Source organism: Misgurnus anguillicaudatus, chromosome 20, assembly GCF_027580225.2.
Source record: "Misgurnus anguillicaudatus chromosome 20, ASM2758022v2, whole genome shotgun sequence".
NCBI lineage: Eukaryota > Metazoa > Chordata > Actinopteri > Cypriniformes > Cobitidae > Misgurnus > Misgurnus anguillicaudatus.
The window spans coordinates 21,987,496-22,015,484 of record NC_073356.2 but is presented as its reverse complement, the minus strand read 5'-3'; the positions used below and the strand labels follow the sequence as shown (position 1 = coordinate 22,015,484).

General features: G+C 38.8%; 1 protein-coding gene across 2 annotated transcripts in view; it reads left to right on the top strand.

Moving 5' to 3' along the window:
• trioa (trio Rho guanine nucleotide exchange factor a) overlaps window positions 1–27,350 on the top strand; it is a 107,013-nt gene extending 79,663 nt beyond the window's left edge. Inside the window, exons 25-58 of one of the 2 annotated variants that reach the window (XM_073858304.1) lie at window positions 117–183; window positions 306–415; window positions 499–568; window positions 657–746; window positions 1,520–1,612; window positions 1,687–1,798; window positions 1,875–2,065; window positions 2,158–2,259; window positions 4,906–5,057; window positions 5,673–5,772; window positions 6,846–7,089; window positions 7,172–7,467; window positions 7,564–7,734; window positions 10,197–10,292; window positions 11,966–12,114; window positions 12,472–12,538; window positions 12,620–12,723; window positions 12,812–12,881; window positions 12,974–13,063; window positions 14,314–14,412; window positions 15,386–15,430; window positions 15,516–15,593; window positions 15,720–15,911; window positions 16,033–16,213; window positions 16,622–17,394; window positions 18,928–19,175; window positions 20,918–21,056; window positions 21,163–21,190; window positions 21,315–21,477; window positions 21,853–21,974; window positions 22,051–22,129; window positions 22,352–22,552; window positions 22,647–22,785; window positions 24,807–27,350. In XM_073858304.1, the coding sequence (XP_073714405.1) occupies window positions 117–183; window positions 306–415; window positions 499–568; window positions 657–746; window positions 1,520–1,612; window positions 1,687–1,798; window positions 1,875–2,065; window positions 2,158–2,259; window positions 4,906–5,057; window positions 5,673–5,772; window positions 6,846–7,089; window positions 7,172–7,467; window positions 7,564–7,734; window positions 10,197–10,292; window positions 11,966–12,114; window positions 12,472–12,538; window positions 12,620–12,723; window positions 12,812–12,881; window positions 12,974–13,063; window positions 14,314–14,412; window positions 15,386–15,430; window positions 15,516–15,593; window positions 15,720–15,911; window positions 16,033–16,213; window positions 16,622–17,394; window positions 18,928–19,175; window positions 20,918–21,056; window positions 21,163–21,190; window positions 21,315–21,477; window positions 21,853–21,974; window positions 22,051–22,129; window positions 22,352–22,552; window positions 22,647–22,785; window positions 24,807–25,352 (5,407 nt within the window). In that variant the 3' untranslated portion in view covers window positions 25,353–27,350. Of the gene's footprint in view, window positions 1–116; window positions 184–305; window positions 416–498; window positions 569–656; window positions 747–1,519; window positions 1,613–1,686; window positions 1,799–1,874; window positions 2,066–2,157; window positions 2,260–4,905; window positions 5,058–5,672; window positions 5,773–6,845; window positions 7,090–7,171; window positions 7,468–7,563; window positions 7,735–9,140; window positions 9,947–10,196; window positions 10,293–11,965; window positions 12,115–12,471; window positions 12,539–12,619; window positions 12,724–12,811; window positions 12,882–12,973; window positions 13,064–14,313; window positions 14,413–15,385; window positions 15,431–15,515; window positions 15,594–15,719; window positions 15,912–16,032; window positions 16,214–16,621; window positions 17,395–18,927; window positions 19,176–20,917; window positions 21,057–21,162; window positions 21,191–21,314; window positions 21,478–21,852; window positions 21,975–22,050; window positions 22,130–22,351; window positions 22,553–22,646; window positions 22,786–24,806 lie in introns of those variants that run through there. The other variant, XR_012359731.1, reaches the window with a different exon arrangement.
• The last annotated feature ends 639 nt before the right edge of the window (window positions 27,351–27,989 follow it).

Below are 27,989 nucleotides of genomic sequence, written 5' to 3'. Positions count from 1 at the left end.
TTGAAATATGCAACTCAAATCACATTATATGGTTTTCTTTTCAGGCTGCAAATTTATGAAACTCTTCAAAATAAATTTTAGGGGAGCTAACATTCAGATTTTTTGTGTCTGTGTAGCTTTATCATGGCTGAGCTGATTCAGACAGAAAAGGCTTATGTGCGAGACCTGAGGGAGTGCATGGACGTGAGTGGATTTTCACACTTCCTGTCCATTAGCAACACATTGTGCAAATGATGGGAGCACAGCAGTGATGTGTCTTTTACTTAAAATAACCGTGTGAATCTTTCGTCTCTTTGTTCATCCAGACGTATCTGTGGGAGATGACCAGTGGTGTGGAGGAGATCCCACCAGGGATCGTCAACAAAGAGCATATCATTTTTGGTAACATGCAGGACCTCTTTGAGTTCCACCACAAGTAAGTTCACTTTTATTTTTACAAAAACTTTTATGTTATCTGGTATGAAGTCGTTTAATCATATATTTTTTTCTTTTTGTCAGTATATTCCTCAAAGAACTGGAGAAGTACGAGCAGCTTCCAGAAGATGTGGGTCACTGTTTTGTGACTTGGGTAAGTTATTGTGTTGGTATATTATGATTAAATCTGTTCCTTTTAGATTTGGGTCATCATATAATGCCGTTTCTTCGTTTTTCTGTAGGCTGATAAGTTTCAGATGTATGTAAACTACTGCAAGAACAAACCAGACTCTACTCAGCTTATACTTGAGCACGCTGGCGGCTACTTCGATGTGAGTTTTTCTTGTTATGCATGTATTTGGTTTTCATATATGACATATAAATTTAGATTTAATGTCAGTGTTTTCGTTTTGTCCATGGCATTTTCTTTGACCATGCCATATATTTTTAATGCTGCATATTAATAAATACCAGTGGATGCAGTCATGTACTGTAGCTATACACCCCATTGCTAAAAATCCTATTTCAGTAGTCACATGACTTGATACATATGATAATCAAATCATTTTACAGCTTTGATTGTGTTTACAGTGCGCAATATAACATGTGTTCATGTTTCACATGTAAAAAACACGGTGTTTTTGACACAATTTACTTATCTGTAATAGCGCTGTTTTCACTGTCCTCAAAACGGGCTGATGTCTTCCTTGTTCAATGAAGTCCCTCCTTCAGAAATACATAACGAGTTCTGATTGTGTAGTCTGTTTAGTGTGTTGTGATTCGATAGCAGCTTAGCTTGCCATTAGCTTAGTCAAAAAACTGTTTAAGTGACGTCATTAAAGCAGGAAGTAGAGGGCTGTAGTCCAAACCGGACGTTCGCTGTAGGCTTTGAAAGGCGAATTCTGTTACATAAAATATATCGCCTGGCAGTGAACTTTGAGCTTTAGCATTATGCTTATACTATTATAGCAACATTACACAATAACTAGGGTTTAAAAAACAGGATCAGAAAGAATGTGACCTTTAAAAAGCATTGCACAGTGACTTGGACCCTAAGTATGAAACTTGATTATTAATGTTTAGTTTTTTTTTTGTGCTGTTACAGGAGATCCAGCAAAGGCATCGCCTGGCCAACTCCATCTCGTCATACCTCATCAAACCTGTGCAGAGAATAACCAAGTACCAGCTACTCCTCAAAGTAAACACATCTCCTGAAAGCAAACTTGATCTTTGAGAAAGTTGTGGCAAGTTGATTTCTGTTTATGTTTGTAGGAGCTCCTTACATGTTGTGAGGAAGGCAAAGGTGAAATCAAAGACGGACTTGAGGTCATGCTCAGCGTTCCCAAAAGAGCCAATGACGCAATGCACTTGAGCATGCTGGAAGGTGTGTGACCACAGACACGTAAGCACAAATACAAATAAATGTTGAAAAGGTTTCTGATCAGAAAAAATGTCTGTAGGGTTTGATGAGAACATCGAGTCCCAGGGAGAACTGATCCTGCAGGAGGCCTTCCAAGTGTGGGATCCCAAGACCCTGATCCGTAAGGGACGAGAACGTCATCTCTTCCTCTTCGAGATGTCACTCATCTTCAGCAAAGAGGTTAAAGACTCAAATGGCAGAAGCAAGTACATCTACAAGAGCAAACTGTTTGTAAGTACAAAGTGAAGTTGCAGTTCAAAGCTATAAAGTTTATAGTTTAATGGATCTGAATGACTGGAATGTTTCATTCTGTCCAATTGCAGACCTCGGAGTTGGGTGTTACTGAGCATGTGGAAGGAGATCCATGCAAATTTGCCCTCTGGGTAGGTCGGACCCCGACCTCAGACAACAAGATTGTCCTCAAGGTAAAAGTCTCTCTCTCTCTCTCTCTCTCTCTCTCTCTCGCTCTCTCTCTCTCCCCCTCTCTCAAAGCATGGCCTTGTTTCACTTCAGCTTTCTACTTTGCATTTCTGCGTAGTTTGTCTCTTGCATTTTAACATGATATATATCTACTTGTTCAGTGTAAATGCTGCCATGATTTTTTAATCTTTTGGATGCAGATATCAGTTTAATAATTCTGCAATGATCATTTGTTTCTTATTCACAACAAATTCAACTTTAACTCTTTCCCCGCCATTGACGAGTATCTCGTCAATCCGCAATACCGCTATTATCCACCAGGTTCCACAACTTATAAAACACGGAAGTATTGCCCTAGAGCAAACAGCTGTGTGTGGGTTTTGAGGATCGCTCTGCATCTGATCTCTAGCAAAAGTGAAATTACTTCAGCTTTTTGTTCAAAATTTGGTGTTTTTAAAGAAACATGCCCAGATTTGACAGGTGATTAAAAACAGAACTAATGTAGGTAGGATGAAAGTTTTTTTTGCTTGTTTTTTTTTTTTTTAAAGCGGAGGGTCTGTTCTTTTATTTGGTATATTGTATGTTTATATATTTTAAGAAGAACATTTTCTGGAAAGCATTCAACTTTTGTGAAAATCATAAAAAATGCTGGAGGGGAAAGAGTTAATACAGATGTTTAAGTTATATTTTGGATTAAATACAAGTCTATGGCAGACTGCCATAAAAAATAATTAACTCTTTCCCTGCCTGCGTTAAAAAAAAGTTGCCAGCCAGGGCCAGCATTTTTTAATGATTTTCACAAAAGTTTAGTGGCTTCCAGAAAATGTTCTTCTTTGAATGTATAGAAATACAATATATCGAATGAAAGAACAGACCCTCTGCTGTAAAACAATAAAAGCAAAAAGCTGATATAATTGCGTTTTTGTGAAGGACTTTTGATAGAGATCGTATTCAGAGCGATGGTCAAAACATGCATGGAGTTTGAACAGTTTTCCCTAGGGGGGTACTTCCGGGTTTTGTAAGTTGGGTAATAGCGGAGTTGCGGGTTGCTGGAAAAACTCGTCATTGGCGTTTTCTCTTAATTGACGGGTTGACTCGTCAATGGCGGGAAAAGAGTTAAGACTCGTCCCTCACTTTGAGAAGCACAAGCCAAAATATACTTGCATTTAAAGTGTACACTCACCTAAAGGATTATTAGGTAATGTAATGGTGTGGGGGATGTTTTCTTGGCACACTTTAGGCCCCTTAGTACCAATTGGGCATCGTTTAAATGCCACGGCCTACCTCAGCATTGTTTCTGATCATGTTCATCCCTTTATGACCACCGGGTACCCATCCTCTGATGACTACTTATAGCAGGATAATGCACAATGTCACAAAGCTCAAATCATTTCAAATTGTTTTCTTGAACATGACAATGAGTTCACTGTACTAAAATGCCCCCCGCAGTCACCAGATCTCAACCCAATAAAGCATCTTTGGGATGTGGTGGAACGGGAGCTTGGTCCCCTGGATGTGCATACCACAAATCTCCATCAACTGCAAGATGCTATCTTATCAATATGGGCCAACATTTCTAAGGAATACTTTTCAGGACCTTGTTGAATCAATGCCACGTAGAATTAAGGCAGTTCTGAAGGCGAAAGGGGTCAAACACAGTATTAGTATGGTGTTCCTAATAATCCTTTAGGTGAGTCTATTTAACCTGGAATATTGCTTGAAAATAGAGGATCCCTGATTGTTCCTAAAGAGACCCCTAAAAATAAGCCAATCTTTCCCAAACTCTGACTGTGAATAAACACTTTATTTAGGCTTAACTGCATGAAGAGTCTGTACTGCTGGTGGCTTATGTGTATTGCAGATGGCTTCTGTCTCACAGTAATTGTTAATTGACTGCATGCTGCTAAATCTCAGCTGTAAAACTACTCTTCATTGAAGACGTATGTGGCTATCATAAAGTGAATAGTTACAGTATTAACTGTGTTTATGTACATTATGTTGTTAACATTATATGAGCCAAACAAACATTTTAAAACCATATAGTTGTGTAATATCAAATATTTCAAATATAACATTTAGGGCCAGTTTCCCAGACAGGGTTTATCCTAGTCTCCGACTAAAATGCCTAAAAAATAAACACTTTGTACTGAAATGTCTCAAAATGCACACCAGTATTGTTTTATTGTAATGTGTGTGTGTGTGTGTGTAAAACTACTTGAATGTCTTAATATAACTAAGGCCTAGTCCTGGATTAATCTAAACCCTGTCCGAAAAACTGCCTCATAGAGTTTTTAATAGCAAGTGATATTTTAAGTTTTAGATTTGATTAATTTGTTAATCAGTCACTGATATGTCGTTCTTGAAACTGAACTGTTAATAGAAATTGTGGCTCTAAATTTTTACCAAAAATATGAATGTTTTTATGTCTCTGGCTACTGTCTCATCCAGTATGATATGGCACTTTATAAGAAAGTAAAATGTTGTATATTTCTATATTTAAATAAAGCTAAGTCAGGGATGCAAATATGGATCTGTGGTGAGTATGGCCACACACTGACAGTTAACTCACCCTTAGTTCCACATAGAAATAAAAAATAAATGACAATTTTGTGTTTTTCTCTCTTTTTTCCCCACATACATACACGACACAGGCCTCTAGTCTTGAAAACAAACAGGACTGGATAAAACACATTCGTGAGGTGATTCAGGAACGCACTGTGCACCTGAAGGGGGCACTAAAGGAGCCGATCCACATTCCCAAACCATCCACAGCCAAACATAAGGGTCGCAGGTACACCCCAAGGCAAGTGAAACAAACTTTATTCTTATTCACCCTTTAATTTGCCTTTTTTGTTTACCCTACAGCTTTTTTACCCTTTGATAGACAAGTGATTCATCCTCACGTGTCCTTTCTACAGTATTTGTAAGCAATAATGTACGAGAGGCTGTGCTGTATCGTGAATAAGTAACGGCGAAGCGGAGTGCCTGCAACCCCTTCAGCCGTTACTTATTCGCGATACAGCACTTGCCTCGAGTACCTTATTGCTTTTATAAAACGGTTACTACACAATATTAAAGTAAAAAAAAATTTGTGCAACTTTCATTAAGTAAAATCAATAAAAGCATTCCTTCTGCTAGAAAAAATAGTCCCTGACTGCGAACAATAACATGAAAGCTCAAATAAAAACAACAAACTGTTCTCAAACTTTGTCTCATTATATGTTTATGTGTTGCTAAGGGCGCAGTGATATTAAATAGAACTGTTGGGTGAAGCGGTCATAGCAGTGTTTTATCGTGAATAAAGCACACCTATTGACCAATCAGAATCAAGGATTGGAACTAACCGTTTTATAATAACAAATAAGCTCCAGGCTAAAGACCAGAAGTTAATTTTCTGTGTGTGTGTTTGTATGTGCAGAGATGGAGAGGATTTGGATAGTCAGGGTGATGGCAGCAGTCAGCCAGACACCATTTCACTGGCCTCACGGACCTCTCAGAACACACTGGACAGTGACAAGGTGAGAATACACCTGTATGCAAACAACACTTGAACTTTGAGCAGTAGGGTAGGAATCTTTAAGCACCTGAGAATTCGATACGGTTTTAGTTCAGAATGATTATCAATGCATCTCAGTTTATTTCTGTTCTCATATGGCGCTTTTCCATTGCATGGTACCCCATGATTTGGGTCAGCTTACTTTTGTGAGGTTTTCCACTGGGTACAGTATGTAGTACCCGATACTTTTTATAGTACCACCTCGGTCGGGGTCCCAAGCGACCCGAGCTGATACCAAAATGTGATGCGAAAACACTGTAGATCACTGATTGGTCTGAGAGAATCTTCACTATCAGCGTCAACGCTATGATGTAAAAGATTAGCTTTACCTTCATGCTAGGCTGCGCTGTCTCGAGTGAACATGTGTTCATCTGTGCTCTGCTATAAGTTCCCATCTCCCTTTTAGCGATGAAAAACATCCACAGGTTGAGAATCAGGAACACCATACCAGTTTTTTCCAGACTTACAGTTTGTGGCGGCACATTCGTGATGCGCACGTCTGCATAATATGCTTAAATACAACTTCAGTGAGGCTCAGTGGAGCGCGTCGACTGACGCCACAAGTGTTTGTAAAGAAACTGTATTGTAAGACAGAGTTAGTGATAAACGCGATGTGCAAACATTTATTTGTGGTGGTCAATTTTAATTTTGTGGCGGATTGAGAAATAAATAAATGTATGGGAATGTACAACGACACTCACTTGTATGATGTCACAGCAGTAGGCAGCGCAAATATAACAACACGCCTATAATCTCTCCCACTTTAGTGTTACTAAACTCGATGGAAAAGCTAACCAAGCCAAAGTGAGGTGAGCTGACCCGACCTGACCCAAACCAAACCGTTTGTTACTATGCAATGGAAAAGCGCCAATAGTATGTCATGCTGTAGATGCTCTAGTGTTGCACACTGTTGTAGTTTTTGGTATTCAATCAGACATTGTTAAATCAGTGAATTGCCAGTGAATACATTTTTTCTTCCACTTTATGAAAAGTTTTTACTCGTGGCTTAATTGGGTATTGACCATTTTTTCTTAGTTGTCTGGTGGCTGTGAGCTGACAGTTGTGATCCACGACTTCATGGCCGGTAACAGCAATGAGCTGACGGTGCGTCGGGGTCAGACAGTCGAGGTTCTGGAGAGGCTGCATGATAAACCAGACTGGTGCCTGGTGCGAACCACGGACCGCTCCCCTGCCCTGGAGGGCCTTGTACCTTGTGCCACGCTGTGCATCGCTCACTCCCGCAGCAGCATGGAGATGGAGGGCATCTTCAACCACAAGGGTGAGAAAACGTCTCAAATACTACTTTACTATGTTTTTTGTTTCTTCACAGAAATCACAACGAGCTCTTGTTTACTTTTCAGACGCACTCTCGGTGTGCAGTAATGATGCCATTTTGCCAGGCTCTTCTGCCACCCTTCAGCCAGGTCTTGTCATGGGCTCCCACAGTTCCCCCGGACCAAAGCGTCCAGGAAACACATTAAGAAAATGGCTGACCAGCCCTGTGAGAAGACTTAGCAGTGGTAAAGCAGATGGCCATGTGAAGAAGCTGGCTCACAAACACAAGAAGAGCCGTGATGTCAGAAAGAGCGCAGAAATTGGATCGCAGAAAGACTCAGATGACAGCGCTGCAACACCCCAAGATGAGACTTTGGAGGAGGTTCGGCCATTTAATAGTTGTATACTGATATTAAAACGGGAAATGCTGTTTTTCTACATGTATGTAACCTAATCAATCCCTCCCAAATGTAAACAGAGAGTGCGTAATGAAGGTTTGAGCAGTGGCACCCTCTCAAAGTCATCATCATCAGGCATGCAGAGCTGTGGAGAGGAAGAGGGGGAGGAAGGTGCTGACGCTGTGCCTCTTCCTCCACCTATGGCGATCCAGCAGCACAGCCTCCTCCAACCGGACGCGCAGGACGACAAGGTGAGGCGGCCCACGGCAGAACAAGGCTCTAAAGGGGGTTGTGGAGGGTGGTTGGTTTGAGAATCACAAGGTTTTTGTTTGTTGATTGATTGTTTTTTATTTTGGGCTTTGTTTAGTGTTACATAGGTGACCTTTAAACCCTCAACCCTGTTAGAGACATTACTTAAAGATGTTTGTAGCTTCTGTGTGCCAAAGCTTTTCCTAGTTCATGTGATCTTTATGTTATTTATACATTTCTATAAATAAGATATAACTCTGATTGGTTATGTACAAAGCATTAAGGGATTAGTCAGTTTTCTTAAAAGAAGAATCCAGATAATTTACTCACCACCATGTCATCCAAAATGTTGATGTCTTTCTTTGTTCAGTCGAGAGGAAATTATGTTTTTTGAGGAAAACATTGCAGGATTTTTCTCATTTTGATGGACTTTAGTAGACACCAACAATTGACACTTAACTCAACACGTAACAGTTTTTTTCAACGGAGTTTCAAAGGACTATAAACAATCCCAAACGAGGCATAAGGGTCTTATCTAGCAAAAAAATTGTCATTTTTGACAAGAAAAATAAAAAAATGCTCTTTTAAACCACAACTTTTCGTCTAGGTCCGGTCCAGCGTGACCTAACGTAAATGCGTAGTGACGTAGGGAGGTCACGTGTTACATATATAAAACGCACATTTGCGGACCATTGTAAATAATAAACTGACACAAAGACATTAATTAGTATCAGTTGACATACAACAACGTAGGAACGGTCCTCTTTCAACACACTTGTAAACACTGGGGCGGAGTTTCGCGTTCGTCTTCTGTGACCTCTTGACGTCATGACGTATTGCGTGGGGTCCCCTGGCGCATCACGACCGGATCTAGACGAGAAGTTGTGCTTGGAGGGTGTATATTTGTCGTTTTTCTTGTCGGGAATGGCAATCGTTTCGCTGGGTGGGACACTTGTGCCTCGTTTGGGATCGTTTGTGGTCCTTTGGGACTCCGTTGAAAAAAACTGTTATGTGTTGAGTTAAGTGTTAATTGTTGGTGTCTATTAAAGTCCATTAAAATGAGAAAAATCCATGTTTTCCTAAAAAAAAACATAATTTTTTCTCGACTGAACAAAGAAAGACATCAACATTTTGGATGACATGGTGGTGAGTGGATTATTTGGATTTTTCTTTAGGAAAATGGAATATTCCGTTAAGCTGTGTTTTTTAATTTTTTCCGAATTAAATGGCAAATAATGTGCTCATTTCAGATTTCCTTTTTTATCTTTGGCCGTGTGAAAATCATCAGCGTAATGGTCACAAAACGTTGAACTGCTCCAGTAGCTTAGTTCATCCCTGCTCAAGAACAGCTTGTGACTCTAATTTGTTTTTCTCTTTTGTTTTGTTTGGCTTGTATTGTTTGCCATAGCATTACGTTGATTTGTGTCCTGTCTTTGTTTTATCTCAGTTCCCATATCTCTCCATCTGATTCCTCCCTTTCTGGTCTCCCTCCTTTCATATAATTTGCTTTCTTTTCCCATAATCCCCTCTTTTCGAATGACCTGAGATCCCGTTTCTTTCTACTTTACTTTGCTGATTATTTGGTTCTTGCTTTTGTTGGTAGAGCGTTAGAAGCCGAATACTTCCTGAGAACCTCAGTAGACTTCCTGTTTGACCTAGTGCTCTTTTAAACAAATTTTTTCTTCATTTCGTTTTCATATTGCTATTACATTGGCATTTAGACATTGAGATTTTCTCTTTCTGTTGTTTAAATCTTTCTGATTTAAACTTAAATACCCATTTTCATTTTGTACTTCTTTTTCATTGTGGCATTATTTTTATGATTTAGTTCCACTTATTAGTATCTTTATCTGATCAGCGTCCTCCTAATGTTCTGATTTGAATCTGACTGAATTCCTCAAACATACACAATGCAGTTCCAGTGTATTACAGTGCAGATGTGATCTTAAGGTGGGGACGGGTGTTTCAGTGCAGCGTGCATCAGCGTTAGGGATGAGTAGAAAAAGAGGGTCATGTGCCTTGAGATGACTCCACCCCTCGCTCTTTACCCCCTTTAACTAACCCACCAAACCCCGCCCATTCACAACCCCTCCTCCCTCCCTTCTGTGCTTATCCCCTCATTATCCACTCTGCTGTCTGATTGGCCTGTAAAAGCTAAGCAGACCTGAGGTCACTCCCAGACACAAATTGGAAAGTCTGGAAGGCACAGCAAGGGTGAGACTTTCTGCTGGATTTCCCACATATTTCTGTTTGATTCATGTTTTGGATTACCACGTAATGTTAAGAGACCATCATCAAGATAGTACAAACTGAAACCAGCATTAAATGTCCTCGAGACCAAATACAATAACCTAGAACCTTAAGTAGTGAATCCTGATCACGCTTTAGCTCTGCATTTTCCTCTGTGTCATTCAGAGTGTGGCTTTTTCCCTTTTTCACTCCTTTCACTCTTTCGTCTCTGCAGACCTCCTCTCGTCTCTCCGTTCGCCCCTCCAGCTCTGAGACCCCGAGCGCTGCGGAGTTAGTCAGTGCTATTGAAGAGCTGGTCAAAAGCAAGATGGTAATTTGACCTGTGTGAACGTGTGTACAGCAAATTTATGGACCATCGGGATTTTGTTTGAAGGAGTAGATATAGAGATCCTTATTTCTCGTGGTCTGATGCTTTTTGCAGCTTTAATCATCCAAAACCTGCCCATGTAAACGACACTCTCTGCAGTCAGTTGTACGGTAAATGCAGTAATGCCGTGGGTCACGCTAGATTTCCCCAAAGATATTGAATATAACAAGATTACTCGTGACCGAAAGTAATAAGAGAGATTGTTTTGAGGAGGGAAGGAAATTTGTGTTTTTATTTAAAGGGGACATTTCAAGACATTTTTAACGAAATCTTTGGTGTCCCCAGAGTATGTATGTGAAGTTTTAGCTCAAAATACCATATAGATAATTTATTATAACATATTAAAATTACCACTTTGTAGGTGTGAGCAAAAATTTGCCGTTTTTGATTGTCCTTTAAAATGCAAATGAGCTGATCTAAATGGCAGTGCCGTGGTTGGATAGTACAGATTAAGGGGTGGTATTATCCCCTTCTGACATCACAAGGGGAGCCAAATTTCAATGACCTATTTTTTCACGTTCGCAGAGAATGGTTTACCAAAACTAAGTTACTGGGTTGATCTTTTTCACATTTTCTAGGTTGATAAAAGCACTAGGGACCCAATTATAACACTTAAACATGAAAAAAGTCAGATTTTCATGATATGTCCCTTTTAATGATTATGAGGGCACATACATTTTTAAAAAGTCATAAAGCTCACAGATAAGTCTTTTGTAAAAAAAAGAACAACAACACAATATTCCAAAAAAGGTTAGGGTACATTTTAGGGATGCTTCGATCGATCGGCCGCCGATAATGGCATTAAATGACTCTGATCAGTACTCGCTAAATTTGCCGATCTCATGAACAAATCTTTCTGTTTACTTCAGTCATCATAGGGATCCTGAATGCTGAGAGTATTTTTTACGTAGTGTGAGCATTTTTAGAACCCGTTGCTCATGTGCGACATGCAGATTTGGATTTCTCTCTTTGCCTTTACATAGATATGTGTATTTTCTATAAGGATGTGCTCCGGTCAACAGCGCGACGTGTCTTCCCTTCCCTATCAAACAGCGTATACAACACGTATCTATCACGGACAATTGCATCCTCATTCCAAAAGTTTATTATTTGCATGCGTTTTTAAGTTTTGACCATTTAAACTTTTCACTTTTCAGTGAACTACGGCTTTGTGTAGTAAATGCCGCTCCATCTGAAAGCAGGTGATGGCGATTTACTACTAATCGAGTAACCCGCTTTACTGACGAGATGCGTCTGACAATCACATGCGATTTACCGTGCAGCCCTAATTTGATGTCTTATTATTGGTCAGAAATATGTGGTTTAATTTTGATTTTAGATATATCAGATTTTTCCCCTTCAAAAAGTGGTGCAAATTTCTTAAAGAGATTTTTCTGGTTTTACAAACTGCAGAGATCTAGTGTGACCACGGCTTAAAACAGTGTTATATAGTGTCAAATATGTAGGGACTTTTTTTTTCAAGGCATTTTATAATATCAGCCAGCGCTTATTAGATTGACCAGTTTTTTTCCAGTATTCATCAGACGTTTAGTAGGTGTGTCGTCTGAACCTCAAACTAATATACAAGTAACGGGCGGTGTTTGATGTCTTCACAGGCTCTAGAGGACAGACCCAGCTCTCTATCAGTGGAGCAGGCCGACAGCAGCAGCCCGTCCTTCAACCCTTCTGATAACTCCCTAATCTCCTCATCCTCCCCGATTGATGAAATAGAAGAGCGCAAGACTGGCTTTCTCAAGAGACGCCAGTACGTTTTAAATTTGCTTTATTTAAAGGAACAGTGTGTAAAAAATTTATATCGATTAATCGTAAAATGGCCCTGTTATGTCACTAAACATTAAGAAATCCTTTTCATTTCAAATACTTATATCACTGACAACAGAGGTTATTGTCATTTAAAAAGTGGAGTTGCAGCCCTCAACTGATGTTTATGTTGTCATTTTGTGTATTGGCCACCAGTTGTGTGATTGCAGTACCAGTTTTAGCCACAAGTTTTGTGATTGCAATATCAGTTTTGGCCACAATCTTACATACTGTTCCTTTAAGCTTTGCTTTATTTTTGCCCTCATTCATTGTCAGTATAACACCTTTTCTCTTTATTCAGCTATGTCCTCCTGGAGCTGGCAGAGACTGAGAGGGACTATGTGAGGGATCTCAGTCTGGTTGTTGAGGTGAGTAAATCTGCCCCGTACTTGCTGGATGTCAAGGATAAGTGTGAACGTCTGAGGTGACGCTGTGATGTGTATCTTTAGGGTTACATGACCAGGATGAGAGAAGACGGAGTACCAGATGACATGAAAGGGAAGGACAAGATTGTGTTTGGCAACATTCAGCAGATATATGACTGGCACAGAGAGTACGTGTCCACGTATTTTCCATATCTCTTTAGATATCAGTATTAGCCAGAAGAAAAACTAACTGGAATCGTTGATGTTTTTTTTAAGTTTTTTTCAGGGAGAGCTTGAGAAGTGCCTTGAGGAACCGGAGCGTCTGAGCTGTCTTTTTCTCAAAAATGTATGTTACTAGATGCTCATTCGTACATTCACTCCTCTGTAATTGTGCAGGCAGACTTTTATTTTGTGTATGTAACTCTTGATGTCATTCAGGAACGGAGGCTGCACATGTATGTTGTTTACTGCCAGAACAAACCCAAATCTGAACACATTGTCTCGGAGTACATCGACACCTATTTTGAGGTACGTAACTGACCCTTTCTTTCCCGCTGGTTTTAAAGTTGGCATTTTCTTATGTAATGTTTGCGTTAATATGCTGTCTGAGAAATCTAGTCTCATAATCTGATTTGGAGCATCAAAGTTTGATTTCAATCATTGATTTCAATCTTTGACATAGCCTTTCTCAGTTAATTTTAAAGATATCAAGGTTATATTTTCACACACTTAGTGTGTTTACATGCACATAATAAGCGGATAACTATCAAAAATCTGCTTATTATAGAAAACTGTTTTCATGCATTTACATGCAAATTGGAGAATTGTCAGGTTTCTCGCAGGCTGTAACGTCACTGCCTATAGTATATAATAGTCGTTCAAAAAGCTGACGGTAAATCTGTCTTAAGCTATACTGTTGTATCTCTTCTCGTGTCTGCAGAACCTGTAAATGTATTTTCGCAGTTTCTCTGCCATCTGCTTTACCGTGGGTTCCCAACAGCCGCGTTTGAGGCATCAAATTGGAGTCTACCGCGTCTAGTTTGCTGCTTGAACGTTTTGAGTGTACTCGCTTCATTCACGCGTGAAATTTTAGTCATCGAGACATTCACACGGAAATTCGCGTCATTGGAGGGGCTTCTGCGACTCCGCTTGGTTCCTGTAATCACGTCACTACTAGAGCAAGCTCCTGATCAGTTAACACAGCGCGTTTTTTTTTCTCTGAAAATAAAAGTTCAAATTTTTCTACTTGCGCGTTTCCCGTCACAATGCTCAATTTGCACCATTCGCACGAACTAGACGCCTCCAGAGGCGCTTCAATGCGCCTTTACATTGACTTAACATTGAAATCACTCGCGCTTGGCGCTTCTACTGCGGCTGGTCTGAACGCAGCATAAGTCGAGCGGAGACTTTTATGCGTTACTTTGCCTTTACTTCCACATGTGACGTTTATCTTTCACACGCAGAGACATGAGCACATGGACAAAACCAAGTGTTTACATGCCATGCGAAATCGGGGTAATGAGCAAAAAACTACCTGTGCCGATCGCTTTTTGCCGTTTATGGGCTTTCCCCGATAAAAGAAAACCGTTTTACCCATTTACATGACCCCACGTGTTATCAGTTTAAGCATAATTGGCGTAAGACTGTGCATGCTCAATGTTCTTTAAGTTGTGTAGGATGATTTTATGACTTTAGCTGGGTTTTGTTCACATATTGTTTATTAAGTGTGTTTGTATTTTGTTGTAATTTTAAGCGTTAAGTCTCAAGTCTCTTTGCAGGATCTTAAGCAGCGTCTGGGTCACAGGCTTCAGATCACAGATCTGCTCATTAAACCTGTGCAGAGGATCATGAAGTACCAGCTGCTGTTAAAGGATTTGTCCATCCTGTTTACTGATTTGCAATGCTTTACCCTCATCAGCAGATACGTACGGGTCATGAAATATCTGGAATATCATGGAAGTCTATTCCAGACATTGAAAGTCAGGGATTTGTTTTTTGACCAAGATATAAAATATCAGGGATTTTGTTAGTCGCTTAAAATTTTAGTTCAAAATATAATCTTGTTAAGTTGTGACGTAAGGAATGCCGTTTCAGGCTCCACTGATTTTAAGTGAGACTACAATCTAAACAGCTGTTTATTGGCATTGTTTATTCATTTTACACATTTAAGCATTTTTTTATAAACTCATAGGTGCGGTTTCCCAGACCGGGATTAGACTAGTCCTAGACTAAAATAAATGTAAGAGCTGTCCAAACTGAAAACAATTTGCACCGACATATCTTAAAAAACATCAGTGCCCTTTGTTTTGCCTCAAAATGCACACAAGTAATGTTTTTAGTAAGGCATGTGTGTTAAAACTAGTTATATTTCCTAATTAAACTAAGGCCTAGTCCTGGCTTAAAGGAACAATATGTAGGATTGTGGCCAAAACTGATATTGCAATAACAAAACTTGTGGCTAAAACTGGTACTGCAATCACACAACTGGTGGCCAATACACAACATGACAACATAAACATCAGTTGAGGGCTGCAACTCCACTTTTTAAATGACAATATCATGTCCAGACCACTGTTGTCAGTGATATAAGTATTTGAAATAAAAAAGATTTCTTAATGTCTAGTGACATATCAGGGCCATTTTACGATTAATTGATATAAATTTCTGACATACTGTTCCTTTAAACTAATCTTTATCCGGGAAACCATCAGGGATTATCAGGGTCACACTATCTCATACAAAATCATCTTTTTAGTCAGGAAAAGTCAAGGAATTTGGCATTTGGCTTCGAGTGGGAACTCTGTATGTTGCTTTGGTCTTATCTGCCATTTTGTTCGTTTACAGGATTTTCTTAAATTTTCCAAAAAAGCTGGAATAGATTCGGTGGAATTAGAGGTTAGACTTTTCTTACAACTCTCATTTCTTTATCTTTTCTACTTTTGGATTGGAATCGTGACTGTGGTGTGTTCATGTTTTGTAGAAAGCACTTGAGATCATGTGCATTGTACCAAAAAGATGCAACGACATGATGAATGTTGGTCGACTCCAGGGATTTGATGTAAGACAAAGAGCACTGCTTTTAACTGCTTTAAATGTTAATGCAAGTATTCAGGTTAATTGATCTGTGTTTGATACGGCTTGGTCTAAATGACTCTCTTCCCCTTTTCCTCTCTCTCTCTCTCAGGGTAAGATCATTGCTCAGGGGCGTCTTCTACTGCAGGACACATTCATGGTGGTCGAACCGGAAGGAAGCCTCCTGAACAGGATGAAGGAGAGAAGAGTCTTCCTCTTTGAGCAAATTGTCATCTTCAGTGAACCTCTTGATAAAAAGAGAGGCTTCTCCATGCCTGGATACCTTTATAAATACAGCATTAAGGTATTTCATATTATCAGGATTGTATTTTTGCAGTTATCCATTTGGCATATGCTTTTATCCAAGGTGCAATCAAAAATTCAAAGGATGCATGAAGTTAAATCATATGCCTGTGTGTGTGCAGGTTAGCTGTCTTGGCCTGGAGGACAGTGTGGACGGAGACCCCTGTAAATTCGCTCTGACCTCCAGAACGTCCAATGGCAGCACAGAGGCTTTTATTCTGCACTCGAGCCACCCTGGAGTACGGAAGGTCTGGACTCTTCACATCAGCCAGATGCTGGAGAGCCAGCGCAACTTCCTCAATGGTACAGTGACCTCTGATCAATACCTAATTACAGATAAACCCCCAAATTGCTTGGGTATGTTTGAAGTCAATGGTGATTTTTGGATTGATGCAGTTCAAGAATTGATCAAACGGTCTATCTGGTCAATTAAAGATGCTTTAAGGGAGTTCAGTTTGTTGTGCTAAGTACTGCCAGCTAAGTTCTGCTTATTTAGCCACTAAATTTGCCCCGTAAGGATACAGCAGCCAACCTTAATGTTTTAAATGCTTTCTATTTGGCCAAAAATAGTAGACTGCTCCCTAAACCTTTTTTACAAAGCTATGTTATCGAAAAATCACTCCTAGTACCTTTTATGTTGGTTTACAAATCTTGCATGTCAATCTTGCCCATATAAATTTGTTTAATATCTTTTTATCTTTCCCTCTGTAGCGCTTACATCTCCTGTAGAGTACCAGAGGAACCATCTTGATGGACCTGGTGTCTCAGGCAGCAATATTCAAGCTGGGTGTGTCGGGAATCAGATCATAGCCCCGGCGGGAGGCGGAGGGGGCCCGGCTGGGTCGGGTTCCCGCTCCCGCCCCTCCCGTATCCCCCAGCCCTCACGCCTGCCTCAGCCACTCCGTCATCACTCTCCCGCTCTGGGGCACGGAGCCCACGAGCCTGACGGACCCGACAAAATATCAGGTATGTCCCCAAGACCTCTCTCCAGGGGTCCCTCCCCCTGTAGCACCACAGAACCCGATCCAGCCCGAGACCCCTCTAAATCGAAGGTTCCTGGCAGCCCCCACCCTAAACAAACAGACTCTGCTGAAAGTTCTTCCAAAGACAGCAGAACAGACGGAGTCCCGAGAGCCACCGTGGCCCCGCTAGCTCTGGTCAAACCCAGACCTAGCACCATCTCACCCATGGCTTCTCCGCTAGCTACACCAGCTTTCAAAGACCCCATCCCACCCTGCAGTCCTGGGCCAAAGACGGGGGGCGCTTCCACACCATCGTCCACCAATTCGTTTTGGAGCTCAGTTCCCGCCTCACCCGCCAGTAGACCCGGTTCCTTCACGTTCCCCGGGGAAGGGTGCGACACCCCGGTGCGACAGAATCAGAACCAAAGCCACCGGCACTCCACCCACAGTAAAGATGCAGATCGCATGAGTACCTGCTCTTCTGCCAGTGAGCAATCTATCCAATCCACTCAAAGCAATGGGGTAAGAGACATACTCCAGCCGTGGCCACCACAACGCTTCGGCTGTTCTCAGCCCCTTGTTTCCCTCATGAATGACTCTCTAACCCACCTGGACTCTCTCTGATTTCTGCTTCTCCTAACCTGGTTTCTACTCTGTGGATCTCCAGCAAATCCTTACTCTGCATCTCAGATATCTAACATAGTTCTGCTTTTTGGCCAATCACTAACTTTAGTTCATATGTTCTTGCCAAAGCTTTTACCAGCCACAAGCATCCTTCTCTATGTGGGGTCTTCTGATAATCAGCTAGAACTAACACTTTTAATCTCTTATGAAGCTAACACAGGAAACATCAGTGGATATTTATATACCAACTGAACTATTTTGGGATATTAGATATGTGGTATCTTTTAAAATTAATAATTAACATGAAATGATTCTTTTCTCTTATATTTTTTTTTAATGACACACGTTTAGTTTTCCAATGAATGTCTTCAATGCAGTGCGTTATTTGCAGGGTCATGTGTAACCTTTTAATTCAGACGTTTTATGTGATGTAAACTAAAGCATGATATGGATGAACTGATGTGAGGAATGATCATCTGGTAAACAGATTATGAAACATGGGAGTTGTTGCATGATGTCTTACTAATGTTTTATCTCCAGAACCCCAAACATATAGAACCTGTAGTACATTTAAGTGGATCTTAAAGGAAAACACCACAGTTTTTCTATATTTTACTATGTTCTTACCTCAACTTAGACAAATTAATGCATACCTATCTTTTTTCAATGCGTGCACTTAATCTTGTACAGAGTGTCATGAATGTGTTGGCATTTGGCCTGGCCCCATTCGTTCCTTGGGATCCAAGCAGGGATGAATTTGGAAGCCGCCAGACACTTTCATGTTTTTCCTGTTTAGAGACTGTTACACGAGTAGTTACACGAGTGAGTATGGTGGCACAAAATAAAACGTGGTGATTTTTTAAGTGGATAAAAAATGAGAACTATATTGTATGGCAGATAAGCACTTAGCTTGAAGAACTTTGACCTTGGGCGCAGTAATTTTGACTGAGGGGGAGTAGTCAGGAGTGAAGATGTTACTGCATGCCGAGGTTGAAGTGCTGCAAACTAAATGCTCTTCTGCCATACAATATAGTTCTCATTTTTTATCCGCTTAAAAATCGCCACGTTTGATTTTGTGCCACCATACTTACTCGTGTAACTACTCATGTAACAGTCTTTAAATATGAAAAACATGGAAGTGTTTGGTGGCTTCTAAATTCATCCCTGTTTGGATCCTAAGGAATGAATGGGGCTAGGCTAAATGCTAACACTTTCCCGACTCGCTGTAAAAAGATTAAGTGCACGCATTGGAGAAGATAGGTATGTATTAATTTGTCTATCGTCTAGTAAAATCTTAAAAAAAAGGGGATGTTTTCCTTTAAAAAACATTTCTTTCACAGGTAACATTTAAAGGTCTCATTTGTAGCACTTTGTGTTAAACCTTTCTAGTGTTTTTGGTTTTAAGACCTATGTGTGTGTTTGTGTCCACAGAGTGAAAGCAGCAGCAGCAGTAACATCTCCACCATGTTGGTGACTCAGGACTATGTGGCTCTTAAAGAGGATGAGATCAATGTACGTCAGGGGGAGGTTGTGCAGATCCTGGCCTCCAATCAGCAAAACATGTTTCTGGTGTTTCGCGCCGCCACCGACCAATGCCCAGCTGCCGAGGGCTGGATCCCCGGATACGTGCTGGGCCACACCTCTGCCATTATCCCTGACATATCAGAGGCAACCATTAAGTAAGAGATCCCCTCTGACACCTCATGAGATGCAGCTTTTGTTTTAATTGTGGTTATGAACCCCTATTTTTCTGGGCATTAAATATTGCATAACAATTCTATGTGACCCTGTCTGTGAAATACAGGCTAAAGTCTTACTGTATGTTCACACCGCCACCGCCGAGAGCGTCAAAGTGGTCGGAAGTCATTTATTTTCAATGAGAATACAGTACAGAGTACAGTAATAATCTGATTATAAGATTTGGAGCTTCAAAGTTTAATCAATTATTGATTTCAATCTTTGAAATGGTCTTAATATTAATATTAAAGATATAAAAAGGGGCCTTTCATCTTTAGTACTTTTTAAGATGTTCTTAAGATTATTTAAGTGTACCTCACTGTGCTATTTTGAGACACAATGAATATGAACTAAAATGCACTTTCAACATACTATCTATGTATTAAAAATGTATTTAGTTAACACTTGTATTAAACTTGAACTCAACTTTCATACAAATATGGGTTCAAGTTTACAAGAAGTGGTACCTAAATACATTTTTTAAATACATTTTTAGCAAATTTTATCATATATATGGTGTCTCAAAATAGCACAGTGAAGTACACTTAGATGATCTTAAGAACATCTTAAGAAGTACTAAAGATGAATTTTTAGTATATTAAGTACAAAATTAGTGTGCGAAAATAAAGCACTTTAAGTACACTATGGAAGTTCACCTGGGTTTCACAGACACAGTCACATATCAGAAAGTATTTCTATAAGGATGTAAATAACAGTGTGTATAAAAGTATATTATAATATAGTATATTTATAATTGTTAACTCATTCCCCGCCAGCCTTTTTTTTTTAAAGGTGCCTGCCACAATATGTCTTCCAGGGAAATTTTCTTCTATAAATATATAAACAAACAAATATATCAAATGAAAAAAACAGACCATCTGCTTTCAAATAAACAAACAAATCTGGAAATAAAATGTCATCCTATCTATATTTTTTTCTCTGCTTATAAACTCTTAAATATGGGTATATATATTTTTTCTTCAAAATACTAATTTTTTAGCAAAAAGCTGAAATAATTGCGTTTTTTGTAAAGGAATTTTGTTAGAGATCAGATTCAAACAATTATCAAAACAAACACAGAGTGTAAAATATTAATAAATAACTTAAAGCTGCTTAACGATTAGTTGCGACTAATCATTTGCAGAATAAACATTTTTTGTTTACATATTAAATGTGTGTGTAATGTGTATAATAATTGTATATATAATGCACACACATGCATGTATATATTTAAGAAATATTTGCATGTGTATAAACATTTGAATATTTATATCATATATAAATATTTATTATATCAATGTTTTTCCCTTAAAATAATACATACATGGGTTTGTATTTATATATACATAATATTTGTTGATGTACTGTGTATAATAATTATGTAAACAAAAACTTTAATTCGGCAAGCAAATAGTCTAATAGTGACTAATCATTAGGCAGCCCTAAAATACGTTTTTGCTTTAGTTTTTTATAAATTGGGTGACATCTAGTGGATAATCACAGTTTTACAGATAACCATTGAAAACTCATCGGGAACACGTCTTTTTTCCATGCAAATGTTTTCTCTTAATTGATGAGATAACTCTTTAATGGCGGGGAAAGAGTTAAATATACTTGATATAGCATTGTATAGTATATTAAGTATTTTTAACATTGTTTGGACACATATTGGTATTTCCAGCAGGAAATCATCATCATGGCATACATCCCTTCGCATCCGAAAGAAGTCTGAAAAAAGAGAGAAGGACGGTAAAAAGGAGACCAAGCTAGAGAACGGATACCGGAAATCCAGAGAGGGACTAACCAACAAGGTCTCTGTAAAGGTAACTAACAATACAAACCTTCATGTAAATCTGAAAATCTACTTAGTATGATTTCATTTATCTTTACAAAGATACATTTTTTAAAATGTTTTTCTTTATATTGCAGCTTTTAAATCCAAATTATATCTATGATGGTGAGTTTCACATTTTTATTAAGTACTCCGTTGTTGGTGTTTGCTTAAAGTATTTCAAAGTTGTAAACAGATTTTATGAATGGAAATGTTGAAAAGCAATGCTTTTATTTTTATTTTTCTCAAGTTCCACCGGAGATTCTCATTCCACTGGGTGACGTGAGCTGTGATAAAGGGGAGTGTGTCACTCTCAGGTGTAAGGTGTGTGGCCGCCCCAAAGCCACAGTCACCTGGAAGGGACCCGATCAGAAAACAATCAGCAACAACGGCCACTTCAGTATAGCCTACAGGTGCTTATTTAAAGCATACAGTCTTACATTAAAGGGATAGTTCATCCAAAAATGGCCATTCTGTCATAATTTACTCACCCTCAGGTTGTTACAAACCTGTATACATTTCTGTGTTTTGCTGAACACAAAGGACTGAAATCAAGCAGGAAACAGGAACCCCATTTACTTGCATAGTAGGACAAAAAATACTGTGAAAGTCAATGGTGCTCTGAAATGGTTGAGTTACAAACATTGCTAAATACAAACAAATGTATACAGGTTTGAAGGTGAAGAAATAATGAAAGAATTTTCATTTTTTGGTGAACTATCCCTTTAAGACAGCACAAGAGCATTACTTAATCTAATGGTTAATTTGTTTCTCTCTTCCTGCAACAGTGAGACTGGCGAGGCCACACTGCGTATTGTGGGCGTGACCTCAGATGATGATGGCACGTACACGTGCATTGCTACTAATGACATAGGCAGCGTGACATCATCAGCCAGCCTCAGAGTGTTGGGTAAGGATTAAAATTTTTCATTTTGTTCAAGTGTTTTTATTTATTTCATCAACCTAATTCACATGGTCTTTTGCAGGCACTACAAGTGATGGAGTTCGTGTCATATGGAAGGACAACTTTGAGTCTTTCTATACTGAAGTAGCAGAGCTGGGCAGGTGAGACTCTCTCTCAATAGACTTTATTTTTATATGAAATTGAATCCTTTAGAGGGTTTTGTCAAACTCTATGATAAACTTCTGGAGACAGTCGCAGCCTGTTTGATGCATATTAAATGCAACAAAAAAAGTTTAACTAACTAAATTATGTTGCTTGCTAGCGTCTTTATTATGGGAACGGAGCAATGTTGTACCTTTTAAAACTGTTTTGGTTTCTCTCAGGGGAAGGTTCTCTGTGGTGAAACACTGTGACCAGAGGGGATCGAAACGCACCGTCGCCGTCAAGTTTGTGAATAAGAAGCTGACGAAACGAGACCAGGTCACGCATGAACTCACCGTTCTGCAGAGACTCCAGCACCCACGCCTAGTCAGACTACTGGACACGTTTGAGACCTCCAGCAGCTATGCACTGGTCCTGGAGATGTGAGAGAAAACAATCACCCATGCTAAATATTATCGTGGTGGTTCCTGCTGTTTTATTCCTGACAATATGTGTGTGTGTTGTGTGATTGGACAGGGCTGATCAGGGCCGTCTGCTGGACTATATTGTAAGCTGGGGGAACCTCACAGAAGAGAAGGTGGCCTTTTATCTTCGGGACATTTTAGAAGCTTTGCAGTACCTGCATAACTGTAGAGTAGTTCATCTGGATTTAAAGGTTTGTGTTGATAGTACATATAGATATTTTAAAAAGCCGCACTTTATTTTATGAGCTGTTGGGATTTTCCGAAGTAGCATCAGTCAAAAATGCGTTTTGAAAAGGAAAAACATATATAAGTCGCATTGGACTATACGTCGCGTTTATTTAGAAAATTATTTCACAAAATCATTTATTCTGGAAAGGTAAGTTATTCAACTAAACAATAGCACATAACAGCAGGCTGAATAGGTGTCCGTACATGTTAAAGTAACATAAACAGTTACTTGCACAATACACAATACAATACACAACATACCTGAGAGGCTGAATAGGCTAAATTAACACGAGAAGCCAAATCAAGTTCAAAAAGGACCCAAAGTCATTTCGCATCACTGAATCCATTGAATCACATAAATACAGGAGCAGTATAGAGCGGACTCTCATGGCTATAGACGTAATGGTTTCTCTTGGTTCATATGAAATAATTTTGACGTATAAATCAAACCTGACTGGAAGTTCCAGGACCCGCCAAACTATATAAAAAGTGCGACTTATTGTCTGGAAAATAAGGTAATTTCCTAATTTACATTTATGCATTTGGAATTTTATTATGATTTCAAGTGCATTACAAGGTATACATTTTTTCAGTATGTCTTACCTGGGCATCTATGTAGCACACGAAAATAAATAAATTTAGAAATGTAGAAATAAATGAATAAATACATAACAGCAGACATAAATAAGTAATGAATTAAATGCCTAAATAAATAAATATATTAAGTGTAAATAAATGCATAAATAAATAAATAATATATAGTTTTGCCAAAAATATTAACTTTAAATTGTATTATTTTGTACCAATTGTGTTATAATTAGGGCTGTCAAAAGATTAATTGCGATTAATCGCATAAAAAATAAATGTTTTTGCATAATTTATGTGTGTGCAGTGCACTGTGTGTAATTCTTTTATATATAAATACGCACACATTAATGTTTGCATTTAAGAAACATTTACTTGTATATTTATATATATTTTGATATATTTTATTTTATAAATATAAATAAGAAATATACCTAAACAACATTTTTCTAAAATGCTGAAATAAATAAATATATTAAGTGTAAATAAATACATAAATGGCTAAATAAATATTATATAGTTTTGCCAAAAATACCAACTTTTAATTGTATTATTTTGTACCACTTGTGTTATAATTAGGGCTGTCAAAAGATTCATTGCGATTAATCGCATATTGTACAAAATAAAAGTTTTTTGCATCATTTATGTGGCTGTTTCTCAATATGCGTTCTTCAGCGATCTTGCGTCCTCGTGTCCTCGCTCTACGTCATCATTAACGGTCATAGTTCATTCCAATTCTCAAGAATGCAAGGACAGAGGACGCATGAAAATACCCGGATGTGTTCTTGATATCGAGGATGCATCAAATGCAGACTTGCTGAAATCGCTTAACGCCCCAGAAGTCATTGCGGCAAAACTTCCGAGTTCGTTCTTCCAAGGTCGCCTGGCAAGACCGATCTCCACGAGGACGCAAGTCCGTTCTTTGCGTTCTTGGAATTGAGAAAGAGCCTGTGTGTGCACTGTGTGTAATTATTTTATATAAATACACACACATTAATGTTTGCATTTAAAAAACATTTTTATAAATATTTTGATATATTAAATTGTATGAATATAAATATATTTATAAAAATATATGATTAATCACGATTAATCTTTGACTAGTTATAATACATTTATTTGTGTATTTCTGCATTTATTTATTTATTTGTGCATTTATTTACACTTTATTTATTTATTTGTGTGTTTATTTATTTATATATTTCTGCATTTATGTATTTATTTAGTATGAGTCATGTTTCATCCTTTATAGGGATCAAACCTTATGCCTTTTGTGTTGCTAATGCAGTGCCCTATCAACTAAGCTACCATTTGTGGTGCCTTTTTTTTACATTTTTATGAATCACTAATTTTAAATATATTACGTTAATAAATTCCCCTATTTCCATTCTCTGACCAGCCCGAAAATCTCTTGGTGGACCAGAGCTCCTCGCAGCCGACGGTGAAGCTCACAGATTTCGGTGATGCCGTCCAGCTGAACTCTACGCCCTATGTTCACCCTCTGCTGGGTAGCCCAGAGTTTGCAGCGCCCGAGCTGGTTCTCGGGGACGCTGTCTCTCCCTCCTGTGACTTGTGGAGTTTGGGGGTGGTGACGTATGTGATGCTAAGTGGAGCGTCTCCGTTCTTGGATGAAAGCGTGGAGGAAACCTGCCTCAACATCTGTCGGCTAGACTTTAGCTTCCCCGACGACTACTTCCAGGGCGTTAGCCAGGCAGCACGGGATTTCATGTGTCTGCTTCTCAGGACCGAACCTTCTAAGCGGCCCTCGGCTGCCACCTGCCTGCAGGAGCCCTGGCTGAGGCCGGGAGGTGGCCGTCGCTCGGCCGAATGCATCGATACCTCTAGACTCATCTCTTTCATCGACCGCCGCAAACACCAGAACGACCTGCGGCCTCTCGGGGGGATAAAGACCTTCCTGCAAAGCAGGTTACCGCCTCGGATCTGACCATTGAAATGAAAGCATTAATCTCATCCTGTTTCTACTGCCAATTATAAGAAGTCCTGAGCCTATCAAAATGTGTGTTTGCAAACTTGTCTGCCAATCAGAGCCTATTTGGCAGACACTATATATAAGATTGATAATCCTCACCCGGTTGATTGCTGCTGCCTCATTCTGAACTACATAAAGACTTTGACCCAGAGATTAAACAATGGAATATATATATATAAATAAATAAATATATATATATACATTTTCTCCGATTTGCTGAATGACCAACAAATCAAGATAAATAAACTCATATTTTGTGTGGAACAAAGTGATCTGCACAGCAGTGGTGTCTTGAAGAAAGCGATGCAATGCAGTTTAGCACGAGCAACCTTTTATTTTCCGTTTTGCCTGAGCCAGACAGAGCAAGCCGCTCGGTTTTTGCGCTTTTACAGTGTTCGAAACATTTAAGGTCAAATCCTTTCGTAATGAAACTTTGCATTGGAATACATGATGACACGTGCTGCGTATTTGAATGGGAATCGAATCCGTTACATCAAACGAGTTTGAATGAATGCATTATGAATTGTGAACAAATGAATTGAACTATTTTAATTGAAAGCTTGTTGTGTAATTAGTTGCTTATTTGAACAATGATGACTCTGCCACGTTTAGCTGCAAATTTTGTACGGCTGCAATATAAATCTTTTATTTACTAGAACAAATTGTGTTTATTGTGCAATTTAAAGATCTTTACGCCTTATACTAGTGTCTGCCCTGTTTTTTGTTTTTTATTCAATGCAACTTCGAGGCTGGAGAAATGAATCTTTTGGACGACAGCCATACGGCGGCCAATCAGGAATGACTGAATACTGTAAACGCATTCACGATATTTCCAGATCATACAATGTGCAATGTTGTGGATTCATCGGTTTACGCAGCTGTTTTTGAAGACATCCGTCATACCATTAATAGTAAATGGCACATATTCGGTGCTGTAGGTTCTGCTGTTGTGATTTATTTAATCTGGTCTTTTATTTAGTTAAGTATTATATATGCTCTGTTTCTACAGGGTTGTTATTATTGTCTACATGGCACTTACGCTAGTCACTTTTCTGTTGTTATGCCAAAGTTCTCCATTGTTTCTTTCCCCTATACACACACAACTTCAAGTTATACATGATATAGCAAGTTGTTTACATGAGTTTCTCATAGCTTTACGTTTGGAAATAATTGTTTATTTCTTTTCCTAGGTGTCCATGTAATTTACATTTCACAGGTTTTACATTTTGGTTTTTCTGCACATTTTCGAAAACACACACCCTTCCATTAGACAATACTAAGCAAGTCTTTGACATTGAACTGATTTGATTGTCATAGCAAGAGAAAATGTGAAGCCTTTAAATTATGATATTGATCTTATTATTTAGTTTTAATGCAAATGGTCTGTTTTAGTTGTATGGCCTTGGATAGTAATTTGTGACCGGTTAGTCAAGCTCGACAGTCTCTATAGTTCGATTTCACTGGAGCGAGATTTGTATGCGGTCTGTAACTATCGGCCTGTTGTTCTCAGTATGTCGATGTCCATTGGAGACAGTGATCCTCAATGCATAATCAGTTTATTTCTGATCTTTAAGATGTTGGAGTGTAATGAAATGTTTGAATGGTGGACCGTGAGTCTTTCCCAATAGGAAAGAACATTATTGAATCATCTGTATAGACCCATATCATTTCCCCTAATTTATTTGTCATTGTAAAGTTGTACAGATGCCTTTACAGCACGGGAACTCGGACTGGATACATTTTTTAAAGCGATTCATTGAATGTCTGATTTTAGTTCTGATCTCATTGTATTTTAATGTATTGTCATTTTAAACTTTTATTTTGGTTATTTTATACTTTTTGCATGTGTATATTTCTTTGTACAGAAACCATACGTGCTTACGCGATATGTGCTGTAAATATTTTCTGTTTTGTCATCATTATTTTGGAATTAAACATCTGGAACATTCTCGAGGCTCTTGTGCTTGATCCATTTTATTCAAATCTTTATATGTATCAGGGTTCCCACACCTTAATTAACTTCAAATTCAAGGACTTTCCAGGTCCAATACCCTAAAATTCAAGGACTACATTTGGGGACACATTTCAAGTGAGAGCAAGGTTACATCATGTTACCTTTTAAGATACATTGTTACAGTTCCCTTTCACTGCGGTGACACTTTAGGGGTACTGAATGTGTTTATCAAATTCAATGGTGAGGCTTTACGACAAAGACAGGATGACGCGGGAGCCAGGAAGTATATCGCTATCTGAAATATTGTCAAAGACGGCGTTACAGGGATGAAGGAAGTATTGCAAGGGAGACGCAGCGTCTCGTTCCCTTCTCAGGGAACAAGAGTTACATACATATCCCGAGACGTTTTAATGTGTCAAACACTATGCAAAAAGCATTTTGGTATGAATCAACATTGCATACAGAAGATATAAGTATTTAAAGCAAACAGTTTAGCACGTGTGCTTAAAAAGTCTAGAATTTTTATGATATTATCCTACACTACACAGGGAATAATATGGATTTTTTCCAGAAAACTTAATGCATAAAATAGATTCAAGCGCTTTCAATGACCTATATCTATGCATGTATATTTTCAA